At 46.1% G+C, this 19,192-nt stretch overlaps 3 protein-coding genes across 4 annotated transcripts; 2 read left to right on the top strand and 1 right to left on the bottom strand.

Moving 5' to 3' along the window:
- The first annotated feature begins 302 nt into the window (after positions 1–302).
- On the top strand, positions 303–6,944 carry capn1 (calpain 1). Of its 2 annotated transcripts, XM_037260278.1 has the most exons (22): positions 303–523; positions 1,104–1,455; positions 2,583–2,652; positions 3,033–3,151; positions 3,569–3,702; positions 3,780–3,948; positions 4,183–4,266; positions 4,324–4,409; positions 4,580–4,654; positions 4,732–4,892; positions 4,954–5,114; positions 5,186–5,197; positions 5,267–5,478; positions 5,541–5,580; positions 5,647–5,712; positions 5,788–5,845; positions 5,918–5,982; positions 6,056–6,124; positions 6,196–6,274; positions 6,342–6,458; positions 6,526–6,584; positions 6,654–6,944. In XM_037260278.1, the coding sequence occupies exons 2-22, from the start codon at positions 1,201–1,203 to the stop codon at positions 6,678–6,680; spliced, it is 2,118 nt and encodes a 705-aa protein (XP_037116173.1). In that variant the 5' UTR covers positions 303–523; positions 1,104–1,200; the 3' UTR covers positions 6,681–6,944. The 2 variants fall into 2 exon arrangements, with proteins under 2 accessions (XP_037116173.1, XP_037116174.1); XM_037260279.1 differs by lacking the exons at positions 5,267–5,478; positions 5,541–5,580.
- Positions 6,945–8,523: 1,579 nt separating this feature from the next.
- Positions 8,524–10,722, bottom strand: pnp5a (purine nucleoside phosphorylase 5a). The gene is made up of 6 exons (XM_037260446.1): positions 10,577–10,722; positions 9,738–9,907; positions 9,563–9,666; positions 9,310–9,485; positions 9,055–9,245; positions 8,524–8,913 (listed from the first exon to the last, which is right to left on the bottom strand). The coding sequence occupies exons 1-6, from the start codon at positions 10,597–10,599 to the stop codon at positions 8,696–8,698; spliced, it is 882 nt and encodes a 293-aa protein (XP_037116341.1). The 5' UTR covers positions 10,600–10,722; the 3' UTR covers positions 8,524–8,695.
- A 3,392-nt stretch (positions 10,723–14,114) lies between these two features.
- On the top strand, positions 14,115–18,583 carry acadvl (acyl-CoA dehydrogenase very long chain). Its single transcript, XM_037260304.1, has 21 exons — positions 14,115–14,229; positions 14,427–14,514; positions 14,622–14,685; positions 15,106–15,174; positions 15,262–15,334; positions 15,411–15,475; positions 15,547–15,681; positions 15,751–15,895; positions 15,976–16,105; positions 16,277–16,402; positions 16,494–16,692; positions 16,773–16,877; positions 16,942–17,028; positions 17,113–17,175; positions 17,251–17,352; positions 17,411–17,508; positions 17,583–17,655; positions 17,740–17,812; positions 17,899–17,971; positions 18,055–18,130; positions 18,215–18,583. Exons 2-21 carry the CDS (start codon positions 14,441–14,443, stop codon positions 18,350–18,352), a joined length of 1,968 nt encoding a protein of 655 aa, XP_037116199.1. The 5' UTR covers positions 14,115–14,229; positions 14,427–14,440; the 3' UTR covers positions 18,353–18,583.
- The last annotated feature ends 609 nt before the right edge of the window (positions 18,584–19,192 follow it).

Here is a 19,192-nt window from a genome sequence, read left to right as displayed (position 1 = left end):
TCATAGACCAGCAACGGGCGTGCCTGTTGACTTGGATGCATGTAATTCTAATATATTTGTGTGGACAATGCATGTTATTTCTTTACAATTTGAACTGGGTTTTTTTGCAATGTATTTGAAATATATTTGGTCTAATTTTAGCCTTTGCTATACACATCTACACTATTATCATGTGGTAATCGTGTAAAAATACGCGTGTGTGCATGTCAGGTAAACATTCAAGGGGATTCAGTAGCGAGCAACCGAACCCCAAAACAGAACAAAACAAAACAAAAACAAAAAACATTGCCATCCCCTCCCTCTCGCGCATGCGCACTGGATCGACCCAAACGAGCACGGCAGAAGCAGAAGGCAGAAGGGAACGGAACTAGAAGGGAGTAGAAAGCTAAGAAAGAAAAGGACTGAAAAGGAAAGAAGGCAAAAGAAGGAGAAAAACAAGGAGGACGTGTGTTCCTTGTCTATCTTAACACACTTCTTGTCTTCAGTGCTGCAAAAGAACGCGAGAAAACGTGCACGCGCGCAGGTAACACCCCTTCCAATTCCGCACTCTTTCACTTGCAAATATTTCCTGTACTTGCAACACTTCCGCAACCTTTCAAGTTGCCAGAACTTTTTGTTTTCAACACGACAAATGTCTTATTGGGTGGGTGGGGAAGTCGTCACGTGACCAGACCTGGGTGCAGCTGCTACTTCGTGTGTCCCCCCCCCCCAGCCCTTGACAGGCGGATGTGAGGCCACGCCCACCACCAGGAGTCCTAGTTGACCTCTCACCTTTTATCTCTGAAGTTTTGTTGACATGCGTTCTGTTTACTGACACAGTGTAATACAATACTGAATATTACAGTCAATTTTATGTGTGTGTGTATGTGAGAGATGAATCAGGAATTCGTCATTGTTTGCATAGTCATGCAGGGTGGCGTGGCCTTACTGCCGTCATGCGTGGATTGTGATAAGCGAGGGTGTTGTTTGGCTCAGAAGCTTAGGAAATGTGCATATGATTGACAGCCGCTCTTATACAGGAAACTAGTTTCTGACCCCGATAGAGACAAATCCCTGACTAGAACATGGTCTTTTCTTAATCAGCTTCTCATGTTTACTTTCAGAAGCACCACACCACTCCCAAAAGATCCAGACAGGTGGGTTCTGACCCGTTCATGAGCTACATTGACACACTTCACAACACACCCACACGCCCCCAACATGGTGGAGCCCATATGTGCCACGGGTGCGGCGGCGCAATTGCGAAATCTGAGGGACCGAGAAGAAGGTCTGGGCCAAAACGACAACGCCGTCAAGTTCCTGGGTCAAGACTATGAAAGTTTGCGAGCGGAATGTATCCGGAGCAGGAGACTGTTTGAGGACAGCCTGTTCCCCTGCGCATCCTCCTCTCTGGGCTTCAACGAGCTGGGACCGAGGTCGTCCAAGACCTCCGGCGTACGCTGGATGAGGCCCCCGGTGAGACAAAGCAAACCATACAGCGCTTCCGGAGTGTTCTAAGATAGTAATTACTGAGTGCTTTTCTGACATTTCTACAGAATGAATGTACTGTATTCCAAAGTTAAATACAACTGAATCAAGCGTAACCATTTTTGACTTATTTCCGGAGTCACACATTCAGCTCGCCTCCCTCACATGTTCACAAACATGACAGTAGCGTGCTGATCCTATTGCATGTTAGCGGTGATTGTGCGCCCCACGTTGCTACCCGCGCACGGCACTTTCCACACGTCTGCACTCAAATGTAAACGTGAAGTCAAGCGTACACACGTGTGCGATGACACAAATATGCGCGCTCCTTTTTTTAGCTTCGCTTCCACTGAGCGCACACACAAGCGCTAGCATGCAGCACTGTCAGAAATAGAGCTTATAAAATATAGAATCTATTTCTAATTATAAAAGCAGCGCCCTCTCACATGCTAGCCTGATGCTAAAGTTAGCCATAGAGCTAACCACGGGGGTGCTTCCTGGGAATCTGATATTTCCTCATTCAACAGGTGAGAATTGTCGAGTCCAGACACGTAGACATTGATCAGACGCACCACATCAATCAGTTCTGTTATCGTTTTATTACTTGACCTAACGAAACCTTTTATGATCTTTGCATTGACAAATCAGTTGCACACTTTAGCTCAGCTACTCTTTGCTATCTCCATCCGTGATGCCCAACTACTATTACCAGCAAATAGCATGTATCCATTCGTCTCACTATAGCACCAGTGTCAAACTCAAGGCCCGGGGGCCAGATACGGCCCGCCACATCATTTTATGTGGCCCGCAAAGACAAATTGTGCATCAAATTCGTGTGTCATTACTAGAATTGCAAATTGTCTTCACTTTTAATATCTTTTTATTTATTTTTTTAAATATTTGACCAGTTTTGTACTCGTCTGATTTCAAAACGAGTTGTTTGTTTTGTAGCTTTTACTGTATGCAATATGAGGTGCTCATACATTTATTTAGGTTGACAGAAGCTATGACTACAATGCGGCCCGTGAAAAAAAAGAGTTTGACACCCCTGCACTATAGCAATGAGAGGAGTGTGTGTCCATGTTCAAGAGCTGTGTGTTTGTGTGTGTCTACAGGAGTTGTGCAAGCGTCCCGCTTTCATTGTGGACGGAGCGACCCGAACTGACATCTGCCAGGGAGCTCTGGGTGAGCGAGAATTCTTTGCACGTCACATTGAGAATTCAGATGCAAAGTGAAAGCTCCACCCGTGCTCAATGGGCACATGCAGTACATACTGTACACGTATGCCTAACTCACCACTAGGGGGTGGAACAATACATCTTTTCAACATGGACTGAAGTTGGACCATGTATTTGATGTCCAGCTCAAGGTCTTTGTCTTATTACACTAGCATGCTAAAGTTGTTCTACTAATATACAGAAATGCCTTGCTAGTCGTGCGGAATGTAGTCGAGCACTGTGTACTAATTGTAAATGATTTGGATATCATATAAATGCTCAAATGGTTTTTCCATACTCAGCCTGGTCATGTGACATGTCTGACGCTGTGTGGGTGTGTGTTCACAGGGGATTGCTGGCTGCTGGCCGCCATCGCCTCGCTGACCTTAAATGACACCCTACTCCATCGAGTGGTCCCGCACGGACAGAGTTTTGAGCAGGGATATGCCGGAATTTTCCACTTCCAGGTAGTTTTTGCGGGGTAGGACTACAGTCAGAATTGGTTTTGGTTCTGCTACATTGGAAAAAAAAATTCTAATGCCAATTAAACAGTAACTACTATGTGTACTCTTAAATGCCATAGGAATGATTTGTGACGTGTCATAGCAGAGCTTTTACATGGCCCCAAATTGATCCGTCACATATTTGCGATGTGCAGATTTGTTAATGGCTGCTTTTGTGCTCCGTCCTTTTGGTCCTGTCCAATATAAAAGTAACGCTTTGGTGCCAATTGTGAAATGACGATTCTATAAAATATAATGATCTAAAAAGCTAATTAGCATCAATAAATAAATGTCGCCAACAATCAGTTCCTAAAGATGAAATGCCAATGCACATTATTAAATGCAAAAGTTTAATACAACTTCAAAATCGCCTGTTCCCAGTTCTGGCAGTTTGGCGAGTGGGTGGAGGTAGTGATCGACGACCGTCTGCCTGTCAAAGATGGCAAACTGCTCTTCGTCCACTCCGCGGAGGGCGGCGAGTTCTGGAGTGCTCTGATCGAGAAGGCCTACGCCAAGTAAGTCGAGCGCCGAGTCGCCGCTCAGGTCCGAGCCGGACGCTGACAAATTCACATGTGGACTCTCCCCGCCCCAGATTGAACGGCTGCTACGAGGCGCTGTCCGGCGGCAGCACATCCGAAGGCTTCGAGGACTTCACGGGTGGCGTGACGGAAATGTTCGAGCTGAATAAGGCGCCCTCCGACCTCTTCAGCATCATGGGCCGCGCCATCGAGAGGGGCTCGCTGCTCGGCTGCTCCATTGACGTGAGTCAGAACATCAACCCAATCGTCATATATTCTTTATCCTCTGTAAGGAGCTAAGACATATATATTGTACATAATATCCATCTGTCTTTTGTAAAATGACCTAAATACTCAAATGTATGTTTTCTGGTGAAGCTGGAGCTAATTAATGTCATTTACATTCATTTCAATGGAACAAGATGACTTGAGATGCGACCTCTGACTTCCTCCCACCTCTCTTGTTTTTGATACTAGATCACCAGTACCAGAGACATGGAGGCAGTCACCTTCAAGAAGCTGGTCAAGGGGCATGCCTACTCCGTCACGGGCCTGGACGAGGTACGGGAGCGTCCCGGTGGTGGTGTTGTGTCCTCATTTGTTATTTGTTATTTGTAGGTGGTCTATCGTGGAAACATGACCAAGTTGGTCCGCATCAGAAACCCGTGGGGGGAAGTGGAGTGGACCGGCGCTTGGAGCGACAAGTGAGACTTCTCGTGTTGGAAAACGTGCCTCATGTAAACACGCCTTGTGCTCAACTGAGAGTCTGGGAAGGCGTAGGGTGGGGTGGGGTGGGGTGGTTGGAGGAGCAGGATTATGTAAGCACACATTCCCTGCTGGTGCATTCCATTCACTTGATTCTTTTCCCGTACAGTTCTCGAGAATGGGACAGTATTGACCGCGGAGTCCGTTCTCGGCTTCAAAACCGCAGCGAGGATGGCGAGTTCTGGTGGGTTTGGTGCTCCCGTGAAAGATGGTTTCTTCAAAACCCTCGGCTCGTCCCTCACCCCTCCTCTCTCGCTGCAGGATGTCCTTCAGCGACTTCCTGCGCGAGTTCACCCGTTTGGAAATCTGCAACCTGACAGCTGACGCCCTCCAGAACAGCCTGATGAAAACCTGGAGCACATCGCTGTACCCGGGAGAGTGGAGACGGGGCAGCACGGCCGGAGGCTGCCGGAACTACCCAGGTAAGAAATGAGCGGGGAGGGGCTTAAAAGACGAGCCTGACCTTTAATCGCTTCCGCCCAGCGACCTTTTGGCTGAACCCGCAGTTCAAGTTGCTGCTGCAGAATCCCGACGCGCCCGGCATGTCGGACTGCAGCTTCCTGGTGGCGCTCATGCAGAAGGACCGCAGGAAGAAACGACGGGAGGGCAAAGACATGGAGACCATCGGCTTCGCCGTCTACGAGGTCGGTGTCAGCCCGCAAAACTCCTGCCGGTACTTCCTCCTCTGTAATCTCACCAAGTCCTCTTCTCGCAGGTTCCCAGCGAGGTACGAGCTCTCCAGTAAAGGCTTTTTCCGACAAATCCGAACGATGGTGGTAACCGACTTCCGTCTCAGGCCAAAGGGCAGACGCGGGTCCACTTGAAGCAGAACTTCTTCCTGACGCACGCCTCCAGCGCCCGCTCCGAACTCTTCATCAACCTGAGGGAAGTCAGCTCGCGTCTCCGTCTCCCGGCCGGCGAATACGTCATCGTGCCGTCCACCTTCGAGCCCCACAAGGAGGCCGACTTCGTCCTGCGGGTTTTCTCCGAGAGACCTGCCGATTCAGAGTGAGCGACATTTAATAGCGTCCTTGAAAACAAAGCCGGTCGCTAATGTTTTTACCTTTCAGGGAGCTGGACGACGACGTGGTGGCAGACCTTCCGACCGAGGTGAGGAAAGTACAGTGCAATCGATATTGACGCGATCTAATAACATGACACAACTTGTCCTTGTAGAACTATTTGGACGAGAGTCAAATTGAGGCCGGCTTCAAGAGTCTCTTCCGACAGTTGGCCGGCCCGGTAAGCACACGTTCCTTCCTCCTTCTGCTTCGTGTGTGACCTCACCGTTGTCTCGTTTGCTGGCGGGGCGTGAAGGACATGGAGATCAGCATCAACGAGCTACAAACCATCTTAAACCGCATCATCAGCAAGCGTAAGTGAGATTATTTCGTAGCGCCGCTCCAACTCACCCGCGTGGATATTAACACGGTTTCCACGGCGACAGACAAAGACCTGAAGACGGACGGATTCACCAAGGAGGCGTGTCGCAGCATGATCAACCTCATGGATGTATCCTTGCCGTCTCCTTTTTGGGTTTGAAGTCAAGTCACACGACTCAACGTTTTCCTCAACGTCTCGGCAGACGGACGGCAGTGGGAAGCTGGGCCTGGTTGAGTTCCATGTACTTTGGGAGAAGATTAAACGCTACCTGGTAACTTTTCCCACACGCAAACACCTGCTGGTCACTCCCGCAATCACATCAACTCTCCTCCTCTTAAACAGACCATATTCCGGAACTATGACCTGGACAAGTCGGGAACCATGAGCTCCTACGAGATGAGGATGGCGCTGGAGTCCGCAGGTGGGCTTGCGTGCACGACCTTAACAGTCACTCTAGCGCTGACCTTTGCCCCTCCGCCTCGCCTTAGGCTTCAAGCTGACCAATCACCTGTTCCAGCTCATCATCCTGCGATACACGGAGGAAGACATGGCCGTGGACTTTGACAATTTCGTCACATGTCTGGTCCGCCTGGAGTCCATGTTTAGTGAGTGTCGACCGGGACCCCGGTCCGCTTTGCAGCCCACCTCGCTCTGACCTTAATGTTTCCACAGAAACCTTTAAGGTCATGGACACGGACGCAGATGGCTTCATCTCGCTCAACTTCTCCCAGGTAACAGAAAATGTCTTGACGGCAAGTTCATGCCATCATGGGTCACCATTTCCTTTTTCCTGCCTACAGTGGCTCTCCCTCACCATGTTCGCCTAGATGTCAGCAGACGGCGTATCCGGTGCCTTCGAACGCCGTGACATCATCACCGACGGTGCGTCACACAGGCGTGTTGCGACAACGTAGGGGTGCCCGACGCCTTTTTGTCACGGGGCTTTTTTGGGCTGTTGCGACTGTGAAAACCATTTCAATGTATAATCACCTCATCACATTGCTGCATTGAAACACAATCGCCCGGGAAATTGTTAGAAAAATTCACTTCTCACTCAAAGTTAGATAAAGACGGCAAAATACAGATTGAACACTATAAAAAAAATTTGGGGTACAGGTCAATTTAAGTAAAATTTATAGTGCAGTGTAGGTTCAATCATATAAATAATTACCGTATTTTTCGCACCAAAAGGCGCACTGGATTATAAGGCGCACCCTCATTGAATTTTTTATTTTAGAAATTATTTCATATATAGGGCGCACCGGATTAAAAGGCGCATAAAATAGAAGCTATACTGCAACAAACTGACTAGGGTTGCGGTATGCATCCACTAGCCAATAACCAATGAGCCCTCTGTAAACAATCGCGTTTCTCAAACAATCTCCTATAAAATGATCAGAACTGACTAAAGTTCGATCTAACACTGGTACTGCTTACCTATGTTTCCCTTCCATATCGATCCGTAAATTTACTCGAAACATTAACGGAGCAGCCTATTTTGACATGAAATAGCCTTGTGCGTATAGCAGCTATTATTATAGCATTAGCCACCCGCAAACTCCCATGAGCCTCAGCTCGCAGACCCCCATGAGCCTCAGCAAAGTGTAAACAATCGCGTTTCTCAAACGATCTCCTATAAAATGATCGGAACTGACTAAAGTTAGATCTAACACATTGGTACTGCTTACCTATGTTTCCCTTCCATATCAATCCGTAAATTTACTCGAAACATTAACGGAGCAGCCTATTTTGAAATGAATCGCGGGTACAACAGCTATTCGGTGACGCCCCCTGACCACAGTTGCCGTAATGTTGGGAAGCGATGCGACCTTGTAATTTACTAGTCGTACTAAAACGCACTGAAACATTTTGGCAGAGCACTGTGTACAACCAGTATGGATCAACAAATTCATCAATTGATCCATATATGAGGCCCTCTGCATTATAAGGCGCACTGTGTTTTTTTGAGTAAAATGTAAGTTTTTAAGTGCGCCTAATAGTGCGGAAAATACGGTACAAGCCTAGTATCTGCTTTTTTTTAATAACTTAATATTGCTAACACCAAGTTGAATTTGGAATCATCCATTTTCTGAACCACATTTACTCACGAGGGTTACGGGCGTGCTGGAGCACATTCAATCAGAACTGTAGCATGCAATTATTGAAGCATGCGAGTATCGTTCAGTTTACGTTAAGAAGGGATTCGGTGAAAATGCTTGCCATATCTGTTAAAAGGGAACAACAAGGGCAACGTTGGTCCTGATTTTAAGCCAAAATGAAAAAAAGTCACAATCATACGCTGTTTGCTTTGCGGGCCACATAAAGTCAACCGGCCGTATCTGGCCCGCAGGTCTGAAGTTTGACATCAATTCCATTCGTTTACTGTAGCCTCTTGTAACCTCACTGAAATATGGTGTGGACCAATTTGGGATGCCAGTATTCAACTTTTTGTCCACTTCCGCCACCGTGCTTCAAGCCAAACATGGCTGCAAAGTGTCAACACAATTTTGAGCTCTGCTTCTTGTGCCAAACTGCTAGCTGTTTTTCCAAGCGCCTACGAGGCTGTGCATGTCTGTTTTTTTATCGGTGGAACAAAATAAAACTTTTGTAACTCTTAAAAAGAACTTCCTGTTTACACGCATTGTAAAAGCCAATCAATGTCACAGTGTGTTGTATTAAATAACCTTTATTAACAATAGAAAAAAAAAAACAGGCTGACTTCAATCACACTTGTACATGTTGATCAATTATTAATATAAAAAATATATAACAAGGAGGGAGAACGGAATGTCGGACCTTGGAATGGAAGGAAAGTCTAACCTACAGAATAATCGAGGCGGCTTTAGACGTCATTGTTGTTGTGCTCCATCCTGCTCACCATGGTGGAGATGAGCTGCTCCAGTTGCTCCGCTCTCTGCTTGCCCGTCAGGAGGACCTCCTCGTGGCTGGCCTTTGCCTCGCTGTCGTAATCCATCACCGCCTGGTTGCTGATCAGCGACAGGGCGAAGACGCGCATGCCGGAGTGGCGAGCCACGATCACCTCGTGGACCGTGCTCATACCTGGCGTGGGGAAAGGGAGATGTGCAGGGAGGGGGGGGTGAGTCACATGTCTTGGCTCATGTCAGACTTAAAGATTCTATGGACTTGCTTGATATTGGCCAGTAACTTGAAATGAGTCAATGTTGACCCGACGTAACTCACCGACAGCATCAGCGCCAAGTTTATGCATCATCCTGCACTCGGCGATGGTCTCAAATGAGGGACCGCCCAGCACGCAATAGACACCTTCCCTCAGGAAATCCCCAAAGCCCAGTTCTTGCCCCACGTCCATGGCCAGCTGCTGAAGCTCTCGGTCGTACGCGTCGGACATGCACGGGAAGCGCACTCCGAACCTACGTTGCACATTTTACGCTTAACGATACTGCTGGTTGCTTTAGGGCTTCGTCGGCGTCCTACCTCTCGTCGTTGGGTCCGGCGAGTGGGCTGTTCCCTGCGAAGCCCGGCATGTTGATGTGGTCTTTCATGATCATGATGTCTCCCACCTTGAAGTCCTGATTGAGACCGCCGGCCGCGTTGGTCAGGATGACCGTGCCCACGCCCAGCAGCTTGAAGATGCGCATGGGCAGCGTGATCTGAACAGAACCAAAAAGCACCAAATTGGGTTTAGCCTTGTTGGACTAACATGACTAGAGCTTATATGGCAAGCAACCTTCTGGATGGGGTAGCCCTCGTACAAGTGGAAGCGACCCTGCATGCACACACATGATCGCCCTTTCAATGTTCCAAAAACGAGCCGTCCGGCGTGTCCGTGCACTGTACGAGACCAAACGGCAAATCAGCCAATCATCCGGTGGGACGTTTACGGAAGAGATGACCGGACTCACCTGTGCTTTGCGGGAAGTTTGGAATGTCCTTGTAGTTGAACGCCACCTGGTCCTTCAACATGGCCGCCAAGCCGCCGAGGCCCGAGCCGCACACGATGCCAACGGAAGGCCGCATGTTTGTCTGAGCCAGCAGCCAATCAGCTGTGGCCTTGCAGTCCTCATATGTGTCGCTGCAGCACCAAAAGAATGAGACATGTAACTTTTTGGTCCTCTTTTTGGGAAAAAAAATTCTGAAAATTACATCACTTGGCTTAATTAATACATGTGTAAAGGATAATCATCATGATACGAATAGTAATAAAACAGTATTACACGCACTGACCAACAACTACAATTTTAATATTTTTATTTATTTAATATTTGTCCCATAAAATCAGTTTATATCCCCACATTCTAATCTAACCATTTGGTTGTATCCCTTCTAGTACGCACAGTTTTGTTTTTTGTTTTTTAACAAATCAGATTTCAAATTCATTATCGAAAGTTCAGCCAGACCACGTCAGCATTTTTCTACTCTCTATTTATTGATCACAACAAAATTTGTTACAGCCAAATTCCCCCCTCCCCTTGGTTGTGTTGCTTCCAGTACGCACAGTTTTTCTTTTTTTTTTTAACAAATCAGACTTCAAATTCAAAATCGAAAGCTCAGCCAGACCACGTCAGCATTTCCCATTCTCTTATTTTTTTGGTCACAGCAAAATTTGTTACAGCCAATTTCGACAAGCAAAACACGTCTGTTATGTTTTGTATTGATTAGAAGGCAAAGATGCATTGGGGCTCACATTTAAACCCCTTTAAATATTTTGTTAAAAAAAATGTTAAATACGTTCATGACTTACCACTTCTTACCTTGAGGAAACATGACGGCGCAGTGCAATAATCAGAAAAAGCAGACGGGTACAAAAACAAACAAGTCACGTTGCGCGCCCTATTTTCCTGCAGTTACACGTTGTCTCCGACTTTCCAGGGAGCGCACGCAATTTATAAGGCTGCCCGCAAACGGCATTCTCATTGGCTCAAATGACCCGCCCCAAAACCTCCACTTCTTTTTTCTTTTCTTGAAATATTTTATCGCAGCCGTGATAAGAAATAAATATCTATTTGAGCCCAATAAAAACATGCAACGTCACAGTTACTCACGCACAAACAGACACATTACATCATTTTGTATTTTTTCACCCTGTTTACAATCTGTCTGCGGGTATGTGATGACTTTAAATCCAATAAATCAAATAATATCTTTAGTGGTTCTACAGAGTTGACCTTGAGTGTTCCCGCATGTTATCTCCCCGGACAAGCCGGCGTCCAGATTGATGTTTTAGTCATTCCAGAAAGACAACATCAACATGTCAGGAGTACACACACCTTAGTGCTAATAAACAGAACGGATGTTGATCTGTATTAAACTAATCAAGTTTAAACTGGGACATAGGGTCGAGATAAGGAGCTAAACAAAGTTCAGTCACGTTCAAAACGGCTTTTGTCAAGGAAACACGCGAACCAGAACAGTCATTCTATTGTGTTTTTGTATCCCATGTATGTCATCAAACAGCAAAGCTGATCAATGAAGCGGCCACTTGACGTAAGAGACCTCACGAGATAAACAGACGGCTTCACGAGGCCCGAACCGCATGTCGTTGGCCCCACGCCATGTCCAAATACCCTCCGCGCCGCATCTAATAATCTCCTTGCCATTTAATCCACGTGCCAATTCTAATCGTCCACAATCACGAGCACACGCTAGCTTGACTTTGTGACACGGGGGTGTCATGACACGTGACCTGATGAGATGTGGATGTGAGAATGGTGAAACCCGAGCGGGAACAAGGTCAGTCATAAAAATGCACAAGCAAGTACCAAGTATGGCGACTGTAAGAAGTTATATAAACTTTCATTGGGTTAAAGTAAATCGTCTGTCAGCTGCATCGAGGATTTTATGACAACCCTGCGACATTTTGCGTTGACATTAAAGCCAACAAGCCGCCGACAGCCGCTGAGCTTAGCATAACAATGATAAAATATCTTTTAACTAAATACACATCCTGTCTGCTCTTCCTTTATTGAACTTGTTCTCAACGTTCAAAGGTCCAACAATAAATTAAAGGGCACTGCCAAGATGGGAGAAGAATGTGTGGCAGCTTCAAGGTCACATGACACATTTCGCACACAATTCTGAGACTTAGCGCGTTGATTAGTACCGCATGAGAACCACGAGTAGCGTGGTTTATGTAACTGGTAACTAACTATGTAAATATGTAAATAACTATGCAGCGGTGTGACGTGGCACAAAAGAGTCTTCGTGTGAACACCAGCACAGGTCCCAGGTGCTTGCTGCCAAGTTAAGAAAAAATGTCCAGGAATTGAAAAACAACAGCTTCTCCGTAGAAATTAGTCAGTGCCTTACGGTAAATCCCCTCAGGGTTATTTACGGGAAATATCATTTGATTGATTGATTGATTGATTGATTGATTGATTGATTGATTGATTGATTATTGATCCCCAGGGGTGGGGAAATTCTGGCCCCAGCAGTATCCATACCACAGAGTGGGTATAGAAAAGACACACAGATGGCATGAGCGCAACTCAATAGGCTCTCATAAGGCTGCCACACAACGGCGCCACAAAGAAAGTCAGAAAGTGCTCAAGATAAAAGCCATCAAAGCAAAACAAAGCTAAAAGACAAAGGAAAAAAAGTAACAGCGGCCAACCAGCACCCCTCAATATAAGAGAACAACCCAAAACACACAAAATAGCCTCCACGGGATCCATAGACAGGTGTAAGGGCAGTCCAGTTCAACGGCGCCCAATGGACCGTGGTCGTGAATCGGTGAAAAACATCACAAAGCAGGCAAACGTGTGAGCAGCGTCCTGGGTACCCAGTCGGGTGCACGTGCAGATGGTCACCACGGGGCTAGCATGGCGAAAGTCGTTAGTTCCGACGAGCACGAGGGAGCGGACTCCCCACAGGGGTTGCGGCTGCAAGGCCAAGGCGAGGGACCCGGTCATCACTGGCCGGATAAGCAGGAAGCCGTCGTAGAGTTACGCCGGCCTCGACCGATGATCCCGGTCCCAGGAAGAAAAAAATTAATAAAAAATATCCGATCCGAAGAGATACCGAGGTGCGGTAGAAGGCACTAGCATCGCCGAATGGACAAAAAGACAGAAAGAAAAAGGAGAAAAGAAGGAAATAAAGAGATTTCGAGATTGCCCTTCCAAAACTAACAAGGCCCATGCCATGACATTGTGCAACACTGGCAATGTGTACTGACTTTTACTTGATATTAATGAATGTAAGAATTTTACAACTTAATAGGTAACTTTTAAAATCACAACTGTATGGAAACCGAGAGCCACCACGTTTTTTTAAAATAGGAGGTTGGGAAAAGCATACCAAAGACTTTGATCACAAAATGGACAATTTTAGGAACATTTGATTTTAAATACAAAATAAAAATCTTTTATCTATTTTATCTAGTTTTAATTTATTTGCCTGAACATTTAGGCGAAAAGTAATGTTCGTTTCTAATTTTGTCCACTGGAGGGAGCACTACCAACTACTGAAATGGCCACTGGCATTCTGGAATTGGCTGCTGCTGTAAAGGCTAAAAAAAGAATATATGAAATATGTTAAGACACTGAATATTACAAAATGTCAGTCAACAGCTTCAGTTCAAAAGAGGTTGGTTTGGTTTCATTTACTACCACACCATGTATGTAAATTTATTGTAGACTACAGAAAACAATTTCTGAAAATTGGATGGATGTGGAAATGATCAAGATAGTAAAATGATGTTGGATATCTGTCTTCTCCACATCACAAACACCAATTTGTGTTTGTTGAAAATGAATATGAATAAGACATTTTCTTATGTGATTGAAACAAGATTTGAAACAAGATAACAGATAAATTGTCATTATTTTCACCGTAACATTGGGAAAAGCATTGGAATTGGCGACCCCTACCGGGACCAACCAAGTTATTTATAGCCTACGACGTAGGAAAGTACTTTACGTAGGCCAGTGGTCCTTAACCTTTTTCCTTGTTCGCACCCCATTCAATTCACCAACCAGTTCTCGCACCCCTAACCCTAACCCTAAATAATTACTATAATAATAATTGGTTTACGTTACAGCTATAAGGCTTAATTAGCATTATCTCTAATGCCAATTAACACAATGACTTCTTGATTTCCAGAATGTTTCACTTTTTTCTGTTACCCGACCATTATCCCCGAAAAATTGTAAATTTCCCCCAGGGTATCCTCGCACCCCTAGGAAGCATTCTCGCACCCCTAGGGGGTTAAGAACCATTGACGTAGGCCCTACGTGGCCGCAATATGCTCTAAAACTACATGTCCCATAATGCACCACGACGTGCAGTCATTATCCGGGTAACCCGGTCAAGGGGAGGAGAAAAATATCTGCCACTTTTCAAGAATAAGGTCCGCTTCTGCTCGGAAAGAGGGCGTTTATTAAATTACAACCTATACAGGTATGACATAAATATGGTTTCTGTTATCCACTTGACCTTAATAATCTACTAAGTATAAAACTACTAATACAGAACGCTTTGGTGGTACAGTCGTGACGTAACGTTTGACCACCGGTGTCAACGCGATGCTAACGGTTAGCCAAGATTTCAACTCTTCTTTGGAATTACGAACGAATTTGTTCTTGTTCTCTCTTAAGTTCACGGAACAATAATGCTGCTTCTTAAAGTTGGCCAATCGTCTGCGCTTTGTGGTGCCGTTCTACGGATCGCACCCGGACTCACTGGGTTGGTAGCGTTAATGTTTACAATCAATACTTCTCGTCACAAATACACACTTAAAATATATGTTGTTTATTTACATTTAAGTGCCAACATTTGTTTGTGTTATTCAGGGCTAAACGTCAAGCTGTCGTGGCTGTAAACAACACACGTCTCTATGCTAGTCAAGCTACACAGGTAGGTCACCGAATGCCTTTTAATGCGCCCGTTTTATGAATATCTTGGTCCTTGCACACCTTATACATCACTTATGGCCCAATGCTGTGATACTGTTGATGACATAACACAATCGTCCCATTCCAGAGTAAGTAGGTGAAAGTTCATTGGTCACATGGTTCATATTTAAGGTGACACTTCAGCTGTCGTGATCAGAACACAAATAGGAAGTAGTCGTATTTTTAGTGGTTGCCACAATTGTGCTCGAATGTTTCTTTGTTTTTTCCACGCATAGTAATGTTATATAGACAAATGTGGACATGGCTGATGTGTCCTTCAACTCAACTTTCACCTCTTTCCCACCAAATCAGTTTTCTTTATGTATCTACATCACTACATGGTGTTTGGGTCATTTTGAGCTGCAATGTTCTCTCATTGTAGGCAGTGTTGGAGAAGCCAGCAGCAGTCGCGTCCGATGCTGCCACTGCAGTGGAAAAGACGGCTGCGGCAGTAAGTCGCTTCCCCAAATTTTATCAAGCACGTCTGAATAGTCTTCGACAGCTTCTGATGGTTTTGTGCTGCTTCATTATTCCACAGGAGTCCAAATCTTTTGCCGTCAACATTTTCAAGGGGCAGATTGCCACAGCTCAAGTGTTTCCCTACCCTTCCGGTAAACCAAACATTTCACAGACAAGTTATTTAAATTTACAGACCACCTTAATGAGCAATTTTCCCTGTGCGTTTAGTGTTGAATGAAGAGCAGGAGCAGTTCCTGCGTGAACTCGTGCCCCCTGTGGGAAAGTTTTTTGAGGTAATATTGAAACCGCTCTGGCTCGCTGTTAATTTTGCTTCATTCCCTCGTGACTCTCATCCTGTCTACAGGAGGTGAACGATCCGGCCAAGAATGATACGCTGGAGAAAGTCGAGGACCACACAATGGAGGGCCTGAAAGAGATGGGCGCCTTTGGCCTGCAGGTGCCGGCCGACCTGGGAGGACTGGGCCTCACCAACACACAGGTGCGTATTATTCAACCAGCGTGGATGACGTTCACACGGTCGGCAATAAGCTTGTCCATCTCCCCTCAGTACGCTCGGCTGGTGGAGATCGTCGGCACTCATGATCTCGGCGTCGGCATCACGCTCGGTGCCCACCAGTCGATCGGCTTCAAGGGCATCTTGCTTTTTGGGAACCCGGCACAAAAAGAGAAATATTTGCCGAAACTTGCATCAGGTAATCTGGCTCGCTGGCTCACTCAGCGCTTTGTGCGTCATGAAGGTCAGACACAAGCCGCTTGTGGTTTGTGTGTCCAGGTGAGCACATCGCTGCCTTTTGCCTGACTGAACCGGCTAGTGGTTCTGATGCCGCGTCCATCAAAACCATGGCTGTACAGTCCCCGTGTGGAAAGTACTTTACTCTCAATGGAAGCAAAATCTGGATAAGGTGAGACCACAGAAGAAGAATTTTTTGCCCTCAGTGATCTTAAGCAGATTCTTCGAATTCTTTCTCGAGGCAAAATATTCCTAATAATTTTGCATATGTTCTCCCAAAAAGGAATCATTGGCTTGAGAATCTTTTATTACTTGTGAGACTTACTTTGTTCCCTCCTTTCAGTAATGGCGGTCTGGCTGAGATCTTCACTGTGTTTGCCAAGACACCAATGAAGGATCCCAAGACAGGAGAGATGAAGGACAAGATCACAGCTTTTGTTGTGGAAAAGAGTTTTGGTGGCGTGACACAGTGAGGATACCCTGTTTTGTTCAAAAATAGACTCAATTATACCATGTGTGGAGATTCTCACGTTTTTCTTTGGACCGTCACCCATTTCCAGCGGACCACCAGAGAAGAAGATGGGCATCAAAGCCTCCAACACGGCCGAAGTTTACTTCGATAACGTCCGCGTGCCAGCCGACTGCGTGCTGGGTGAGGTTGGAGGTGGCTTCAAGGTGGCTATGAACATCCTCAACAACGGCCGCTTCGGCATGGCGGCCGCCCTCTCCGGCACCATGAAGGGGGCCATCCACAAAGCGGTGACCTCCTGCTTCGACACCACCGCCTCCACGCATAGGTGGAGCATATTGTTACTGTTAGACTTTCCTTCTTTCGTCAGGTGGACCATGCAACCAACAGGACCCAATTTGGCAACAAGATCCACACCTATGGGGCCATCCAGGAGAAAGTGGCCCGCATGACCATGCTGCAGTACGTCACCGAGGTCAGTAGAAGTTCAGCTCACGCAAACGGCTCGCCATGAATTTACGCTGATAGCTTCTTTGCAGTCTCTGGCTTACATGATCAGCGGCAACATGGACAGCGGAGCGACCGAGTTCCAGATCGAGGCGGCCATCAGCAAGATCTTCGCTTCCGTGAGAACCTTCTCCGTTCAAAGTCAGCTGATTGGTACTTCGCCGTAGCTCAACTGGTTCTTTGTCTCGGTGAACCTCTGACAGGAAGCCGCGTGGACTGTGACGGACGAGTGTATTCAAGTCATGGGCGGCATGGGCTTCATGAAAGTGAGGGATCACTCCACAGCCTCTGAAAGTCGAGTAAAACCAACGCACGTTTACGAGGGGCCTCGTTTTTAACAGGATTGTGGAATGGAGAGGGTAATGAGGGATCTGAGAATTTTCCGGATCTTCGAGGGCACCAACGATATCCTCAGGCTTTTTGTGGCACTCAACGGGTTCCAGGTGAGCCTTCCCGTCATCTTTTCCCACTCCATCTTTGACTTCAACCCTTTCTCCTCAGAATGCGGGCAACCAGTTGAAGAGCTTACAAAAAGCACTGAAGAACCCACTTGGCAACGCTGGGCTGCTGGCGGAAGAACTCACCAAGAGAGCAAAGAGGTAACATCACGAGATGCAGCGGAGTGCCGCTTAGTTCACGTCGGAGTAAAACTGGCTTTGCCGTCTTGTTTTAGGAAGGCAGGCATGAGCACGGGATTGACACTCCAAGGAAATATCCACCCTGAGCTGGCACAAAGCGGTGATATGGTGTGTTGTCATAGCCTAATTAGTGCAACTCCTTTTTTTTTCTTTTTTTTGTGTCTATCATCACTTTTTTTGTCCGCCACACAGGCCGTGAAAGCCATCGAACAATTTGGCGTGGCTGTCGAGGAGCTTCTCATTAAGCACGGCAAGAAGATTATTGGTGAGCGTGCAAAACCTCCTGCTAGAACCGGCGGTTCAGCGTGTTGACGAATCGAGGAGGAAATGAACGATACGTTCTCGTTTCAGATGAGCAGTTTGTGTTGATGAGAGTCGCAGACTGTGCCATTGACATTTACACCATGATTGTTGTCCTCTCGAGGTACACACACACACACACTCTGTGTGTCCAATAAGCACCTCCAAGTATGTTCATAGGCCAGATGGGATTCTTGTTTTCCGCAGGGCGTCGCGCTCCCTGACTCAGGGCCACCCCTCGGCCCAACATGAGAAAGTTCTGTGCGAGACCTGGTGTGTGGAGGTGAGAGTTTCTCCAAAATCTCTTCACATATGTTGACTCCAAATATTCCCAGCGCTCTTTGCTCACGCTCCTTCGGTCCTGCAGGCTTCCGGCAGACTCGAGCGGGATATTAAGGCTCTGCGCTCCAGCCAGTCCAGGCAACTATACAAAAACCTTCGGGCTATTTCCGCTGCAGTGGTGGAAAATGGCGGAACGGTCGCCCCTCACCCGCTGGGTTTCTAAACCCTCAATGGTTTGTCTGATTTTATCTTTTGTGGAATCGCCAAGCAACACATCTTCGTCTGTTGAGCTGGTCGTGAGGTTCATCTTTGGTGTCTATATCTGTAAGGACGTCAGATTGTCTGTTAGTGTTCCAAATCCGCACTTGAACTTCTCAGCTGCAGAAATAACATTTTATGAGTGAAAGGGCCTTCTAACAAACACCACAAGCGCCAATGAACCAAATGTCCTCATGATATGTGACTCCTCAATGTACCGCCGATCTTCCTGAACTTTATTTAAGCTGTAGAAAGGGACTGATGCATCAAACTTGTTTTATTTGTATACTTTGAAATGGATTCTTGTTGAGTGTCATCAAATTGTATGATACATTTAATGACTATGTTCTCAGTGCTTTTCTGCATGTTGGGTTTTCATCACCACTAACAAATGTAACACCTTTGCCTTATGTAACATATGACACTCAATAAAATAGTCATTTGTTCTGGTGCATTTTTCTGTATTTTAAATTTGTATAATACAATTATTTGCCAGGACCCCTTTTTAAGAATGAGTGACGTTCATGAGATTCACAGTTCTTTAGTAAGTGTATTGGTTGAACACATTAGTCAATAAGTAAATGTACCAGACTATACTTAAGATTAAGTGTTAAATATAGTTTTTGTCCCTGAAATGTACATTTGACAATCTTTTATTTTTTAAAATAGTAATATACGGTATGCTGTTCTGTTACAAAGTATACGGTCATTTATAGTGACTGAGGTTTTGTCAACAAAAATCTGTCCTTTTTGGATACACATTTATCACTGTTAACGAACTACGCTCTCAACGAATCACATTTTA

This window comes from Syngnathus acus, chromosome 10 (genome assembly GCF_901709675.1).
Source record: "Syngnathus acus chromosome 10, fSynAcu1.2, whole genome shotgun sequence".
In the NCBI taxonomy this organism is placed as follows: domain Eukaryota; kingdom Metazoa; phylum Chordata; class Actinopteri; order Syngnathiformes; family Syngnathidae; genus Syngnathus; species Syngnathus acus.
This window is presented reverse-complemented; position numbering and strand designations above follow the sequence as displayed.

Bases quoted from the DNA above. Each gene is read 5' to 3' on its own strand.
- capn1 (XM_037260278.1), top strand. From the start codon at position 1,201: ATGGTGGAGCCCATATGTGCCACGGGTGCGGCGGCGCAATTGCGAAAT. The intron at 5,983-6,055 runs GTATCCTTGCCG...ACGTCTCGGCAG, and splicing joins GCATGATCAACCTCATGGAT to ACGGACGGCAGTGGGAAGCT. The intron at 6,125-6,195 runs GTAACTTTTCCC...CCTCTTAAACAG, and splicing joins AGAAGATTAAACGCTACCTG to ACCATATTCCGGAACTATGA.
- pnp5a (XM_037260446.1), bottom strand. From the start codon at position 10,599: ATGTTTCCTCAAGGTAAGAAGTG. The intron at 9,486-9,562 runs GTTGCTTGCCAT...GGTTCTGTTCAG, and splicing joins AGGGCTACCCCATCCAGAAG to ATCACGCTGCCCATGCGCAT. The intron at 9,246-9,309 runs GTAGGACGCCGA...TGTGCAACGTAG, and splicing joins GCCGGACCCAACGACGAGAG to GTTCGGAGTGCGCTTCCCGT.
- acadvl (XM_037260304.1), top strand. From the start codon at position 14,441: ATGCTGCTTCTTAAAGTTGGCCAATCGTCTGCGCTTTGTGGTGCCGTT. The intron at 15,682-15,750 runs GTGCGTATTATT...ATCTCCCCTCAG, and splicing joins TGGGCCTCACCAACACACAG to TACGCTCGGCTGGTGGAGAT. The intron at 17,353-17,410 runs GTGAGCCTTCCC...CTTTCTCCTCAG, and splicing joins TGGCACTCAACGGGTTCCAG to AATGCGGGCAACCAGTTGAA.